The sequence below is a fragment of the Myotis daubentonii genome, chromosome 5 (genome assembly GCF_963259705.1).
Source record: "Myotis daubentonii chromosome 5, mMyoDau2.1, whole genome shotgun sequence".
NCBI classification, from domain to species: domain Eukaryota; kingdom Metazoa; phylum Chordata; class Mammalia; order Chiroptera; family Vespertilionidae; genus Myotis; species Myotis daubentonii.
Window position 1 is genome coordinate 105,626,238 of NC_081844.1, and position 15,327 is coordinate 105,641,564.

Consider the following 15,327-nt stretch of genomic DNA (forward strand, 5'->3'; position numbering starts at 1 on the left):
TTCTGGGTTCCGGAGGGGCCGAGGGGGCCTTGAGCAGGGGAACGGGTGGTTCTCAGTTTCCCAGCGTGAGGAGTGCTGTGTGCTGGTGGTGGGTCTGCTTATCGCCCTCCCACTTCTGGGAGAGGATTGTTACCATCCCTCAGGCATTGAGCTGGGGACAGCTTGTTGGGGCTGGGGACTGGAAGGAAGGATGGACGGATAGATGGATGGATGGATGGATGGACAGACTGATGGGTTCTTTCCTCCTGTCGGCCAGGCTAGGGGGTCCCCAGTGACTCCTTGAATCAATACAACTGGAGTCAGTAACTTAAGACTGGCTGTTTGCCAAAGCAGATGTGACCCTGTGTGGTGGCGGGGGCGGGGGTGGGGGTGGGGGGATGGCTGGTGTCAGAGAGAGAGGCCAGTGCCAGGCATGGCCTGCCTGGTTTGCAGCTGAGTCCCTACACAGAGGGCAGGCCCTAGGGTCACCCTGGCGGATCTGCTTGTGTGATCGGGCAAGAGCTCGCTCCCCGAGGGCTGGGCCTGCGGAGAGATGGCTGCGGACTTTGCTGCCCCAGCTTCCTGATGCTCCGGGCCTCTGCGTCCTTGAAGTGGGGCCCAGGAGGGGTTGCTGTGTGGTCTTTTGTTCTCGGGGGGAGTGTGAGGGAGGGAACCTGGCCCCTGCATCCCACCTCCACCTCCTTGGCCAGAGCTGGAGCCAGCCTCCCGGGAAAGAGCTGGGTGGTCTGTCTGGGTTACGTCCATCTGGGTGAGGACTCCAAGCAGGTGAGGGAGCCCCCTCTCCTACCTCCCCTTTGCTTTGCAGCTTTCCCCCATTCAAACTGCCGTGGGACTGATGTTTTTAACTGCTTCACCCTAAGAGGGTCTCAGGATGGGGGCCGGGGGAGGGCCCCCGAAACATTGCACCCAAACGGCGTCCAAATGTGCTTGTGTCTGGGCTGGGGTTCCCAGCTCCCCACAGATTTCAAAGGCACTAGCACCCCTAACAGATGAAGAAACACCGCCACAGGGTGTCACAGCGAGGTCGGCAGGCTCACGTCCCCACTCATGCTCTAGGGACAAAGGTGGAGTGGCCATAGAGATCGAGGTGGGACCCATGAGTTAGTTGTGGGCGTCTGAAGTCTGCTCCCTCGGGCGGGGATGTGGGGCAGACTCCTGCAGCCCCTGCTTCCTGGGCAGGGTGAGCTTCGAGGGAGGTAGCGGGAGGTCCCCCGTGAGCAGGGCCGGCCCCCTGCACAGTGGCAGGGCTGTGCAACCCCGTCTTTCCCTATCTGCCCACCCCATGTGCCTGGCTTCCTCGCTTCCTCATTTGTGAACGGGGCGGCCCTGGTAGGTGTGCAAGAAGTCTTGCAAAGCCGCATCCACCCAGGAGCACACCCATGCCCTCCCCCACCTCCATGTTTTGGGGTACTGGAGTAGTGAAGTTTTGGGGCTCCTCCCCTCTTCCCATCCATCAGCCCCCGGGCCCACAATGGGCCTCCGCCCGTCCCCAGCCACATTTCCCCCAGCATAGTCAGTGCCAGGCTTGGTCCTCCCCACCCCCGCGGGGCGAGCCCCGCCTTCCCGCCCGGCTACCCCAGGAAGTGGGAAGCTGAGATTTAATAAAATCCCTTCTCCACACGACCTGGGACGCCGCGGATAGCTCAAATCGGAAGAATTTTAAAAATTTCCAAGGGGAGCAAGCGGCGTGACCAGTAAATTGCTTTTCTGCACTTGGCTGAGCGCTGACAATGACACCGGGCTGGGCCTTTCACGCAGCTCCGCCGGCACCTGCCCGGCATTGTTCCCGCCGCCAGGCTCGGCTAGGTCCGCCTTCCCAGACAGCCAGGCTGAGGGGCGGAAGGGGGGCCTCCGGGCCGGTCCCTCCTGCAGCGCCGCTTCCTCTCTCACCGCCTGTGTTCCAGGTTCCAAGTTTCTCTCCATGCCCCTCGCCTAAGCCTGACACTCGGACCCGCGCCCGGCCTCCCCAGGGGGGTTTACCCTGCCAGCTGAACAGGATGGGAAGCTGCCCTGTCTGATAGAACTTCTAATTTAATTTCTTTATTATTTATTGTTGGCAGTATTACAGATGCCCCCAATTCCCCCTCCTTTGCCCCCCTCCGCCCAGCCCCTGCCCCAGGCCCCCCCCCCACCATTGTCTGTGTCCATGGGCTGTGCCCATGTGCATGTATGTTCTTGGGTTAATCTCTTCCCGTCCCTTAAAGCGGTGACATCATCCTTTCCATCCATTCAGTCAGATGTTCATTCAACAAACACTAGCTGGGAGCCTGCTTCCCGCTGGCGCCGTGTTGCTGGCCTCCAGGGTCTAGAGGGGCGCAGCGTTGGGGAAACAGGAGCTCCTTTACCGCGCCCCCCCCCCCGCCCCCGCCTCGCCCCCCTCCCGGGCTGTGAGGTGTGTGTGTGTGTGTGTGTGTGTGTGTGTGTAGGGGGCAGGTGTGTCCAGCTCAGGTGGGAGAAACCACCTGCCCCTCCCGACAGAGCCACGCTTGTAGGGCTTTGAAAGCGGTTCTTGCATCATGCGCCTGTTTTATTCTTCCTCCTGAAGGAAGTGAGGGTAACACTCCTACTCCACAGACGGAGAAACTGAGGCACAGAGCAGGGAAGGGATTTGTTCAAGCCCAGGGTCTGGATTCAGGAGCGTGTATTTCTTTCCACCACACCAGGCAGGTGTTTTCAGGAAGAATAAGGAAATTATTCAGAGAGAATACTGGTGGGGAAACGGAGTCCCAGGAGGCATGCTGGGGTCCCCAGGGAGAGCTCCCTGTGGCCCCTGTGGTGGGGGATGGGCTTGCCCCTGTGGTGGGGGAGGGGTCTGCAGTGGAGGGCACCCGGCTCAGCCTGCAAGCTCTGAACTCCCTGGAATGTTCTGGTCTGAAGGGTCTCAGAGCCAGTGAGGGGTGTTTTGTGTGTGTGTGGGGGGATTCGGCACTCCCCTCCCAGCTTCTTTCCCAGCCTGGAGGGGGAGGGGTACCCTGCCAGCATTCCTGCAGCCCGGGGGAGGGGGGTGTCACCTGCCCTGAGATAAGAAGGTGGATTTTTAAAATTTCTGGTGGTCGGCATGGCCAGTGTCAGCAGGCTCCGGGCTTCGTGTCGGGGCCGCAGCACTGCCCCCACCCTGCCCTGGGCACGGGGCCCCTAAAGGGAGCGGGCGGGGCAGGGGGGGGGACTTCCTGTCCTCGGCAGGACCTTTTGGCTCTGACCTTGTCCTCCAGCAGGAACGCTGTGAGTGTGGGAATCAGCGTGCAGGCTGTGGGCCTGACAGGGACACCGAGCCGCCACGGGGACAGGCAGGCGCTTTCTCACAGCGTCTGGGGCGGCCTCCCAGCCGCTGGGACTCGGGGATTCCGCAGGCGAAGACAGTGAGGCTCAGAGCCTGAAGTGAGCTGCCATTGATCCAATAGCAAGAGGAGGCGCAGGTGGCTTCACCTCTGAGTTGTGCGGCTCTAGGACCTGGCCTTCTTTTCAGTCTTCATTGTTGGAAATTTTACATTTGTCCCCCTTTTCCCTCCATTGACCCCCTCCAGCCCGCTCCTGCCCCCACCCCCAGGCCTGCAGCACCCCGTTGTCTGTGTCCATGGGCCATGCATATGTGCATACAAGGTCTTTGGTGGATTACCTTCCACCCCCCCACCCCCCCTTCCCTCCCAGATTCCGCACTCTGTCCCCTGCTTCCAGTCTCTGGACCCACTCCGTTCCTCAGTTTATTTTGTTACTTAGATTCCACATATGAGTGCGATCATGGGACACTTGTCTTTCTCTGACTGACTTATTTCACTTAGCGTGATACTCTCCAGGTCCCTCCCTGCTGTCTCAAAGGGTAAGAGATCCTTCTTTTTTACAGCTGCATAGTATTCCACGGTGTAAATGCACCACAGCTTTTTTATCCACTCATCTACTGATGGGCACTTGGGCTGTTTCCAGATCTTAGCTATGGTGAATTGTGCTGCTATGAAATTGGGGTGCATATATCCTTTCTGATTGGTGTTTCGGGTTTCTTAGGATATATTCCTAGAAGCAGAACCCGGACTTCTTAAATAACAGTGTGAGGGCTGAAGTCTGCCAGCCTGGCTCAAATTGTTGCTCGGCCTTGTCTTTGCTGTGTGACCTTGGGCAAGTTACTTAACCTCTCTGGGCCTCAGCTACTGCACAAGTAAGATGGGAAGAAAACCACCAGCAAGACGGCCCCTCCTCCCTGAGGGTGTAGAGCAGGGGCAGTGGGAGCCCAGCCCTTGGACCTCTCATCTGCATTTCCAGACCTGGCCCTGTGGCCCTGGGAGGCCTCCCTCGCCACCAGTCTCCTGTTAGTGTAGTAAGTCCCCCTGGCCAGAGCACGGCCACCTGCTGGTCACAGGGAGAAGGGAGGTGTTGGCTGTTTCCTTCCTGAGGGCAGGGGCTGGCTCCGTATGCTCTGTATTTTTTGTTGGGTGGGTGTCCCCACTCGAAAGGCCCGTGGCCGAGCACTCCGGGACGGGCAGCGCCGGGGCCCTGCCAGTGTGGGCCCGGCTGGGGGAGAGCTCCCGGGCCTCAGAAAGGAATGCGTAATTGAGGCCCACTGTCCGCACTTTGGGCCTGCGTGTGGCCATTGGGGATGGGCCGTCAGCGAGTAAGCGGCCCCTCTGGCCGGGAGGTGTTCGGATTTCATTTGCTGTGACGTGGAAATGGCATAAGCCTCAGGCCCATTTAAAATGCTGCTGGGCCGAGGATGGGGCCCAGGACACAGAAACTCTCAGGGTCCCAGGGATTCTGGCTCATTGGGTGACCTCCCTCTCCGTGCCTCAGTTTACCGCCCCGGGTACTAGCGAGGTGAGTTAGGCGGCTTCTGTGGTGCTCGCATGCATGGGCTTTGGCCAGGAGAGACCTACATTTGAATCGTGTCTATGCGGCAAATCTCCTCACCTTCAACCCTCTGCACCTCGGTTTTCCTATCTGTAAAATGGGTAACCCCTTTAAGGACTATTGCGAGGGCTAAATGGATAATGCCCGGGGAGTAGTTAGCACGTAGCCGACACGCAGTTAGTAACTGAGTAATGGTGATGGCCCAGTCGGTTCTGAGTTAGGTACGTAACATGCTACAGGTGCCGGAGAAAGCCAGAAGGACACCATCAGGCCTCCAGTCTGAGGTTTGGACCTCGGTCTGCATGGCATCCTCACTGCACCACTTGCAGGCTGTGTGGCCTGGGGCAAGATCCTTGACCTCTCTGAGTCTCTGCCTCCTCGTCATGGGAAATGGGCCGCAGACGACACTGTGGTCCCTGCTGGGAGGAGTCACTGAAGCTGGTCTTGGACCAGCTGAGAGCAGTAGGCCCTCGGTTATGGCGCTTCTCCGCATGCGCACTCAGCACACACTCGAGGGACGCCCGCTGCACGGCTGGCCCTGGACTGGGTTTTGAGGGGCATAAAGCAGACATCCAACGCTTCAGCTTTGTCCTCCAAGTGCCCCCTGGGGAGGGGCGGCCGGCACTCCACCCCCGACCCCCTCCCTCCCACCCCACCTCCGCCTTGGGACCCCTTGGCGCTATGACCAGTGTGTTCTCTGTTGGGGCTCTCAGGGATGCAGAGGAGCTCAGGCTCTGGCCCAGGCCCGCCCTGCCTTCCTTCACACCTGCTCGGCCCTCAGGAGCCCCGAATTGAGCAGGTTGCCTGAGCTCTGTGTGGCTCATCTTTCATATGCGCATCCGGAGAGAGCCTCCCTCATGGGGTTGCTGTGAGGGTGGGTTGTGGTCCCCTGGGGATGACTTGGCAGGGCGCCCGCTCATTGTAAGTGTTAAGTGAATGTGAGCTTGAGGCCTGCTTGTCCGCCAGCCCCTGGTTCCTGGAAGGCAGGGGCCCCTGCCCCATCCCCTGCCCCTGTGGCACCTGGCACAGGCCTGGCTGCAGGAGGAATGCGATCAGTGCTGGCTGGCGGGGAGGGGAGCAGTTTCTCTGGGGGCTGGGCACCTGGACTGAGCACCCCTCTGCACACCCCAGGGTGCCAGGTATGTGGCACACGGGGTTCAGAGTCTGCCCTGCCCGTGGGGACTTGAGAGTGACCTGAGGGATCTATCTGTGCAGGGGACAGGGTACCGTCTGTCCTCTGATGAAGGGCCCGGAAACCAGACGCTGGGGCAAGAGGACCCGGCTGGGGATGGTGCCCCATTTGCATCTTGAAATAGGAGCGAGCCAGGTGAGGTGAATTTGTGTGTGTGTGTGTGTGTGTGTGTGTGTGTGCGCGCGCGCGCGCGCACGCGGTCCTATGTGTGTGCGTACCAGCCTTGCAGGCAACAGAACATCTGTACACAGAGCAGGGAGCGTCCTAATGTACTCAGGGGACTCCCAGCCGCCTGGGGTATCTGGAGCCTCAAGTCCAGGAATGGGGGTGATGTAAAAGGCCGTGGTGGGCATTGAATGCCGAAACAAAGGGCCTGTTTATTTATTACCCTGTAGGTGTGCATGACTATCTCCTCACCCAAGAGCTTTAAGGGAGAGGGAGTTGAAACGGGGCAGGCAGGGGGGTGGGTGAGGGGGAGAAAAGGGCAAGAGAGCAGGGGTCGGTGGGTCTCTAGGTGTCCTGCCCCTCCCCCAGGCTGGCTCTAGAGCTGTCCGCCAGCAGCACCCATATTGATGATCTGTACCGAGAAGGCTGATGTATGGGAGAGGGAGCTCCGGTCAGCTGCCTTGGGTGGCAGCACCCCCCACCCCCATGCTGATGGCTCAGCCCTGCCAATCAATACATTGATAGCCCTGGGAGCTTAATGGCCAGGCTGGGGGCGGGGAAGGGCTGGGTTGGGTGTGCGGAGTGTAACAGGAGAGGGGGAGAAGCCTGGGGCTGAGCAGTGGGTGTGGGCATCGAGCTGAGCCAAGCGCGGATTCAGGGGTGGGCCTGGCCTTCCTCCTCTTCTCTCTGTCGGGGGGTGCCAGCTGGGAGAAATTTGGGGGCTCTAGAGCCAGTGATGGGCTCAGATCTTGGCTCTGTCACTCCCCGTATGGCTCGGGCAAGTCCCTTGGCCTGTCGGTCTCCCTTTGTCCTGGGAATGGCAATCAGCAGACCTGCCCAGGTCATGCAAGGAGGAAGGAGACAGGGCCTGGAAAATGCTTAGCGTGGGCCTGGCACTGAGCAAGCGCCCACTGAGCGAGAGCCAGCGTCAGTCTCGCCCTCCACGATAATAATAATCCGCGGAGCCCTGGGGCTGGCAGCCGCTCCGGCGCCTGCTCCAGGCCGCTCGCTCTCGAGGAAGAGTTTGGGGAGCTGCATTTTGGGGTGGAGAGTGGGGCTGACTCTATCAGGGACCACTCCTGGATTATGGGGCGCAGGTCTCAGGTTCGAATCTAGAATTTGGAGAAGGCTTGGGCACGGCTGGCACATGCTGCTCCCACTGAAGGAGGCTGGCGGTGGTGGAATGTGGCCGGAAGTCTGTGGGCTGCCCCTCCTGGGACCGGGGAGACCCTCCCTTTTCTGGGCAGGCTGCCTGGAGACAGGGGCACGGCTGGCTTGTATGCGGCCTTAAGGATGGGGACTTGGGCAGGAGGGGCAGTCTGACCCCACCCTGCTCTCTTGGGTCGGGGAGTGAGCCCAAGGCCTTCAGCCAGTCCCTGCCCCAGCAATGGCTTGTGGCCAGAACCAACTGCTGTCCTGCTTAGGAGAGAGGGGTGGGTGAGGGGAGAAGGAGATGGAAGCCGGCGAGGGGGAGGTGGTGAGAGCTGGTTTCTAGAATAGACAGAGGGGGAGCTGGATTTGAATCTGGCTTCCTATTCTCACCAGTTCTGACTTTGGACGAGGCCTCAGTTTCCTCATCTGTAAAATGGGCATAATAATCATACCAGGTCCCAGGGCCGCTCTGGGGATGATGTAGGATCATTAACGTGGTTCTTGACACAGAGGACATGCTCAGTAAGTAGGCTGTTTAGAAAACCAAACCAAAGAAGGGAAAAGGTTGTGGCTATTGCTATTAGTATACTTTTTTTTTCTGAGATAAATACTGTGAACAATTCCCATGCTGCAAGTGAGAAAATGGAGGGCCACAGAAATCAAAGCAGGGGGTGAGTTGGGGTGGGCCAGGTTCTAAGTTAGGTACATAATATGCTACAGGTGCCAAAGAAAGCTGGCAGGACACCACCTGGGGTCGGTGCTGGCTGTGGGTCGTTGGCGTGTGTGGCGTGTTTGTGTTGTGTGTGCAGGAAGGTGATGGGGCAGATGTCCGTGGGAGGTGGGTCTGTGGCCCGGGAAGAGACAGGAAGCCCCCAGACGTGCCTTCAGAGCCGCGGGTGAGTGGGTGAGGCCGAAATCTCCCGGGGAGTTGTGGCGGCTGTTGCCCTGGAGGGAGTGGGGACCTGGGCTCATGGCTGGGAGCTGCACTGGGCTGGGGGCTCACCCCAGCCTCTTTTTATCCCATAGAAGGTCCCCCTCGCCCCCCAGGAGCCTCAGAGAGGAGGCTTGGTGGGCAGGGGCTCGATGACAAAGATCGTTCCCACCTGGGGACGCGCCTGTGGGTGGTTCGGGCGGGCGGGGCGGAGCTGGGCGCAGGGAAACAGCCTGCCCTGTGCGTTAGGGAGCTGGGCTGCCGAGGGTGAGGCTGCGGTGGAGGGGGTAGCCCAGTCCCACTCCCACCCTGTCCCTGCGGAGCCTGGGGGCAGAGCTGGGGGGGAGTTGGACCTGTGGGGTTCTTGTTGCTCCTGGGCAGCCCCGGGTCAGGGAGTCAATAGTCAACCCCCCACCTGGAGGGGTGTCCCCGGCAGAGAGCAGCGCTGTCTGTTCTAGGAAGGCCCGGGAGACAGGCCGCCTCTTAGGCAGTGAGGCCGGTGACCTGCCTCCCAGCTGGCAGGAAAGGCGGGGAGATGGTTCCTGAGTCGGCTGCTGTGTGAGCCCCGCGGGCAGACCTGGGAGCTCTGTGGCCTGGAGAGCTGCCACCGAGGCCCCATCTGTGCAGTGGGCTCTCACGGGTGCCCCCCTCCATGGGTGGCTGAGGGGCTCAGGTAAGGTACCATGTCTAGAGGCTTCTTAGCCGAGGAAAGCTAGCAGCTGATGGCTTTCATCCCCCCTGGGGCCCCTGCGTTGGGCCCTCTGGGTGGTGAGCGGTGGGCTGATTTGGCCGCCAGGTTTCCCTTGTCCCAGCCACAGTCGTTGAGCATGTATTCGCGGGGTGCCTCCCGGGGGCAGAGCCAGAGATCCAGGATGACCCAGACCAGCTGGGCGCTGGGGACAATAAGCCATTACAGTCCGTCCGGAGGCCCCAACCCGGCCTGGGGTGGGCGGGCAGGAAAGGCTTCCGGCCGAGGCACCTGAGGGCAGGGGTCAGGTGTGCAGAGGGGGCAGGGTGCCCTGGGCAGAGGACACGGCCCTCCCCTCCCCCCGAAAAGGCCCGGAGCCCCCCGAGGTCTTCCCCAGAAGCCCAGGGGCCTCCTGCCTTTTCGGGAGGATGGAGTGTTTCCGTGTCAGAGGCCTCCCCCACTGCCCCCCTAGGGATGGATGGGGCCACAGAGTGTGGCTTGAACGGTGGAAGCTGGGCAAGATGGATGATCCCTCCCACATCCTGGGGCAGGGCCACCGGATAGCGCCTGCTGACCCCGGGTCACCGCCCGTCTCCGTCCAGCGCGCCAGGGAGACAATCGGTAATGGGGGGCTGGCTCTGGGCAGGGCAGCTCCCCTCGGGGCCCGGGGTGAGGAGATTGGTTTGACCTCTGGTCGATAAGGTCTCCTGTGAGCAGGAGGAGACTTGGAGGACAGGGAGGGAGGCCGGACGCCTGCCCCTGGGGGAGGGGACAGGGCCAGGCCACCTCGGGAAGGTTGAGGGCCACGGGTGGGAGGTCTTAGGACACATGCCCACGGGGGGGTGGGGGGCGCTCCCTCCCTGAGCATCAGGATGTGACACGATGGGGTCCTGGCTGTGGATGGTGGTGGGGAGCGGGGAGAAGAGGGAGGCGGGGGGAGCTGGCGGTGAGGGTGGTGGAGTGAAGGGTGTGCACGCTCGGTGGGCCAGCGGCCAGGCTCCACGTCACCAGACTGTGAGTCAGAGCAATCGACTTACCCTTTCTGAGCCTCAGTTTCTCCATCTGTTAAAGGGCCGTGCTAAGCATCCTCACGTCACAGGGTTGCCCAGACGACAAAGGCAGCAGTACCTTCGCAAACTGTATCTGTGCCTCAGAAGTGCCTCCTTAGGGACAGGGCCTGCGATCTGCTTGCGCCGCAAGAGGCTTCTGTTGGCGGGCTTCCCGGGGAGCCGGCTAGAGGGCTGCCTGACCTTCTCCCAGTGCTTTCCTACCGAGACTTACTCTGCACCCGGCTCTGTGCTAGGACTTCGTGCGTTTGAAGCCAGCACCCTGGTTTTAGAGGCGAGGATACAGCCCAGTGAGGCTAGTAACGTGCCTGGGGTCCCTTAGCTAGGGAGCGGTTCACCCTGGGTTTTGAACCTCGGTCCTGCGCCTGATGGCCCTGGTCGGGCGGGGGAGAGGGGGGGCTGGTGGGGTGCGGGGGGCAGCAAGACGGGGCTGAAAGCTGGGCTTTGGAGCCACGAGGCCTGGGCTGCCATTGCCTGCTCTGTGACCTCGTCAATTCAGCTTTGGAGCCTCAGTTTCCTCATCTGCAGTGTGGGTTAGCCCTTCCAATCGGAGGATGGTAGTGAGGGTTAAATGATGTGGTCCCGCGGGTGTGCCTGGGGGTCCCGGCTGGGGTGGAGGATGACGTGCGGGTCAGCTGGGGGACAGAGGCCCCGGGCTGGGCGTGGGGTGTAGCCCCATGAGGGAAACACGGTCCCTGACCCTGGCCGCTCACAGCTGAGGGCTGATGTAGCCGCAGCCCAGGTCCCAAGAGCTCTGCCGTGGGCTGAGCGGGCTGAGGTCCTATGTGCCTAAATGGGAATAAACCTGGAACTTTAAGAACTGTTCGGCTTTCTGGTTAAGATGAGTTAGGGCCGGCCCGCCATTAGCAGGCCATAGAAAAACCCAATTTAATGTTAAATGGAATGACAGGACTCTAGATCTTTTCAATGTTAATTTGTTCATTTCTTTTTTCATTCATTCAACAAATGTTTGAGTTTCTGCTGTGCTATACATGCTGGGGATAGGGCAGCCAACGACAAAGGGAGCATTTCAGCTTTCCCGGTGCTGCCAGTCTGCGCGGGGAGGACAGACAAAAACCAGACAAAGAGATGTTATGGCAGGTTGATAAATGTTAGAAAGAAAAACAAAGCGTGGTTGAGAGACGGATAGTGACAGAGTGGGGCCTGGCCTCAGGAAAGCAGGCAGGATGTGACATTTGAGCAGAGACCCAAAGGAAGCAGGGAGGCCAGAATGTGAAGATCTGGGGAAAGCATGGAAGCGGTGGGAGGAGCCAGTGCAAAGGGCCTGGGGCAGGTGTGCACTCTGTGTTTGACATGCTCTGCGGTGTGAAGTGGCAGCCCGTGGAACTGGTGGAGAGGGGGTGATAGGAGATGAAGGCAGTCGGGGTGGGGACCTCATCTAAATGTGATGGGAGGCCCTGGAGGGGGAGGATCACACGAGGGAGGCGAGGCGACTGGGTTTGCCGGAGGATAGACAATCAGGGGGCAAGGGTGCGCGGGTGAGAGGCTGTGTTGGCGGAGGGAGGCTGGAGAGTAAGTGTTGGTGTCGCCAGAGGCGGCTTCGCGGAGGATGTGGTCAGACGTGAACTAAAGCTCCAGGGACACAGGGCATTGTGATGGCGATGCAGAGGGAAGGCTTCTCCAGCAGAAGAGGGATGTGGGGACATGCTTGGTGGCCTGGGCGAGCATGGGGACCCTCAGGGCCTGGGAGGGGCTCCCTCAGCATCAGGCTCCCGGAAGAAGTGACGTGATCTGGCCCATTCTTTCCGGGATGAGATGAGACGTGTCGGGCCTCCCTCCTCCCCACCAAGGACCCGAACAGCAGTCATATGCTCCCCACCCCTCTCCCAGCTCCATATCCTCACAGCCCCCCGGGATGTGGCCGGGGCAGGGGCTCTGGACTCGGAGACCAAGCAAATTGTGTGCCCAGGGTCGAGAGAGAAACCTCTGTTCGTTCGTTCGGCACTTCTTGCTCTGATGTGAGGCTGTGGTGGGAAGATAGTGAGCTCTGTTTCAAACAGACCTGGGCCTGATTCTTACCTTCGCCGCTTCCTGGCATGGCCACCTGGGGCACCTTGCCTCACCTCGCTGCCTCAGGTGGGAGATGGGGGTGGCATCGGGGCAGCTGTGCGTGTGCGCCGAGGCCTGGCCCAGAGCTGGCGTAGAGGAGGCCCTGGCCCGCAGGGGACCCCAGACTTCCAAGGGTCTCACCGTGGCTCCTTGCCCTGCCCAGGTGCTGGCGGCCGAGGAGAACGTGGACTTCCGGATCCACGTGGAGAACCAGACGCGGGCTCGGGACGATGTGAGCCGTAAGCAGCTGCGGCTGTACCAGCTCTACAGCCGGACCAGCGGGAAGCACATCCAGGTCCTGGGCCGCAGGATCAGCGCCCGTGGCGAGGACGGGGACAAGTATGGTAGGTGCCAACCCCCTCCTGCCCCAGCGTGCACACGCTTCCCCACCCCAGAGACCTCAGGCTCAAAGCCCAGCTCTGCCCGGCCTTGGCTGTGTGATCTGGCCCTGGCACGGAGCCTTGCTGGCCTCAGTGTCCTCGTCTGTGACACGGGGATGCGGGGTGCGTCCCTGAGAGCCTCGTTGGGAGGACTAACGGAAGGGGGAATAAAAAGTGCCTTTGCGGGTATAGGCCCAGCAGTGGCCCACAGTGGATGGCCAGAGCCGGCGGCTGTGCCCCACGGCATTGCTCACCAGCCCTCGGCTCTCAGGCTCAGAGGGGAGCGAGCCTCTGGGAAATGCTTTTGGAGGCTGGTGGTGGTGAGAAGCAGCCTGGTGTGTGAGTGTGTGAGTGTGTGTGTGTAAGTGTGTGTGTGAGTGTGTGTGTGTGAGTGTGTGAGTGTGTGAATGTGAGTGTGTGTGTGTGAGTGTGTGTGTGTGAGTGTGTGTGTGTGAGTGTGTGAATGTGAGTGTGTGTGTGTGAGTGTGTGTGTGTGTGTGAGTGTGTGTGTATGAGTGTGTGTGTGAATGTGTGTGTGTGTGAGTGTGAGTGTGTGTGTGTGAGTGTGAGCTTGAGCTTGCGTACCTGCGAGGCACGGGGACAGTACCTTGGGCCACCGTCCTCTTAACTTGGCCTTGACCCTGGAATTCGGAGTTTGGGAACCATCGCCTGCCTTTGCGGAGGGTTGGGAGGAGTGAGACACCTGACCCCTTCTCTGGCCAAGCCCCCAGCCCACAGAGACCCTCCGCTGTGAGTGACACGGACAGGATCCAACTTCCCAGCGCTTGGAGGGGGTTTGGGGATAGATGCTGAGCAAATACCGACCATGCCCCACCCTTCCTGCCTTCTCAGGCCAGGTTCTGGGAGCTGTTAGGCCGGGAAGGTGGGGGCTGGGGCCGGGGCCGGGGCCGGGTCTCCTGTGTGTGCTGGGGGCCTGCCAGCCCCGGCTTTTTTCTGGGATGATGCCCCGTCGGCCCCTGCCCATTGCAGTCAAGACGTGACAACAAGACAAATACTTTCTCGGACCTTTTATCTTGGACACCATTTATTTTCCCTCAGCCCCAGGGCAGGACTGACCCCGTGGTCGGGCCCTAGTGTGGCAGCTGCACCGCCCCTGGGGGCTGGGCCAGGCCGGCCGGGCAGGGCTGGGCCACCCTGGCTCGGCTTGTCCAGGCCAGCTGCCTCCCTCCCGCTCCCTGCCCATCACTCTTTCCTGCTCCCTTCCCCTTCCTCCCTCTTTCCCTCCTTCCTGTCTCCGTCTGGCTGCTTCTCTCTCATCCAGGTCTCTCTCCTCTGGGTCCTTCTCCCTCCCTCCCGGTCTTCGTCCCTCCCCCTCTGTGTCTGGTCCTCTCTGCCTGCCCCCTCCCCACCGTCTCTGTCCTTTCTGCCTCCTTCCCTGGACCCCGGCTCTCGCCCCTGGTCCCCACCGCTCCCAGGCCCTCTGCTGCCGCCTCTGCAGGGCCTCCGCCCGCCGTGCCCCCTCCCGGGCGTCTGGCTGTGCTGGGCAGACCCAGATGGCGCTTTTCCCTGGGAGCTGCTGTCCAGTTGCTGCCAGGGAAGGGGCAGCTGGCTGGCCCGGGCGGGAGGGAGGTGCCCTCCTGGGGAGTCCCCCCAGCTCTGGCTGGCCCCTCCAGGCTGGGAGAGCACAGGGAGGACAGACTCTGGTCTGAACCATCTGTCCACGCCCTGAGACAGGAGGCAGGAACTCGGGAGGGAGAGGCGCCTGTGCAAATAGCGGGCCCTTCCCTCCAGAAGCCCCTGGCGCCCATGGTTCCTCTGCCCCAACTAGAGTCCCGGGGAGTCTCACCTGCTGTGTGCCCTCAGGCCAGCCCTTGGCCTCTCTGGGCCTCAGCTTCCCTCCTGGACACGACCGGGGTGGCGAGAGCAGTGACCGCAGTGGGAGTCGCCGAGGGCTCTCGCTCAATGTGACGTTGGCTCAGTGGGTCTGGGGGCCCGGGCCCAGCTTTTCTCACCAGGCTCAGGCGGTTCTGGTCCTGCACATGGAGGGTCCAGGGCCCAGCCCATCTTGGCTGCTTCTCCGGCTCCATGAACTCGAGCGTTAATAAGTCCCTCTCCAGGAATATGCCCTTCGCTCCCTTCCCACCCCCCCAGCACCCAGGGCAGCACAGGGCCTTGCTGGCACTGAGGCCACTCCATTTAAATGTCGCATTAGAGACACAGATGGGGGGATGGGACCCCATCTGTGAACCCCAGGAAAGGAAGCGAGACAATGGAGCCAATTGAGGCTTCCAATCTAGATAATCAATACCAATATTATTGAGAGGGTGATTTATGTGGCCAAGCCACGCCAGGAGGACGGAGCTGTGTCGGGGGCCTGCCCTACCTGTGGGGGAGGGGCAGCCAGTAGTCCCCGGTCAGGGAACCCCGGATGGTCCAGGAAATTGCTCGCTCCATCTCAGGGCTCCGCATTCATCCCCGGTTGGAGCCCAGCCTGGGAGTTTCAGTGAATATCAAGCACAAACAGGACCCTATTCATGCCTGGAATCTGGCATCCCCACGCACACTCCGGACCTCAGATCCCATGCTAGGCTCCGTGGGCGGGCACGGGGTGCAGGCGCACCCTGGGGTGCCCTGCCCAGGCGCTCTCGGCCTGCTTCAGGGCAGTGAGCGGTCTGGTGACATCTGAGGGGAGTTGGTGGGGCACCTGCAAAATGCCCTTCTGCAAGAGGGTCTCCGGCTCCGTGGACTTGCCTTTCAAGGGCCTGGGTTGTGGGGCTCCCCATGGCGTACTCACTCCCCTGACCAGATCTGGCATTTCTGCCGCTCTCGCTGTGGTTTGATCCTTGGGTGCTCCTGAGGGCTCCCCACTTTCCAGTATCAGCTTG

At 61.1% G+C, this 15,327-nt stretch overlaps 1 protein-coding gene across 2 annotated transcripts in view; it reads left to right on the top strand.

The window, feature by feature from the left end:
• Positions 1-15,327, top strand: part of FGF18 (fibroblast growth factor 18) — a 33,049-nt gene that overhangs the window by 1,818 nt on the left and 15,904 nt on the right. For both annotated transcript variants that reach the window (XM_059699177.1, XM_059699176.1), the window contains exon 3: positions 12,265-12,445. In XM_059699177.1, coding sequence (XP_059555160.1) covers positions 12,265-12,445 — 181 coding nt within the window. The remainder of the gene's footprint in view (positions 1-12,264; positions 12,446-15,327) is intronic.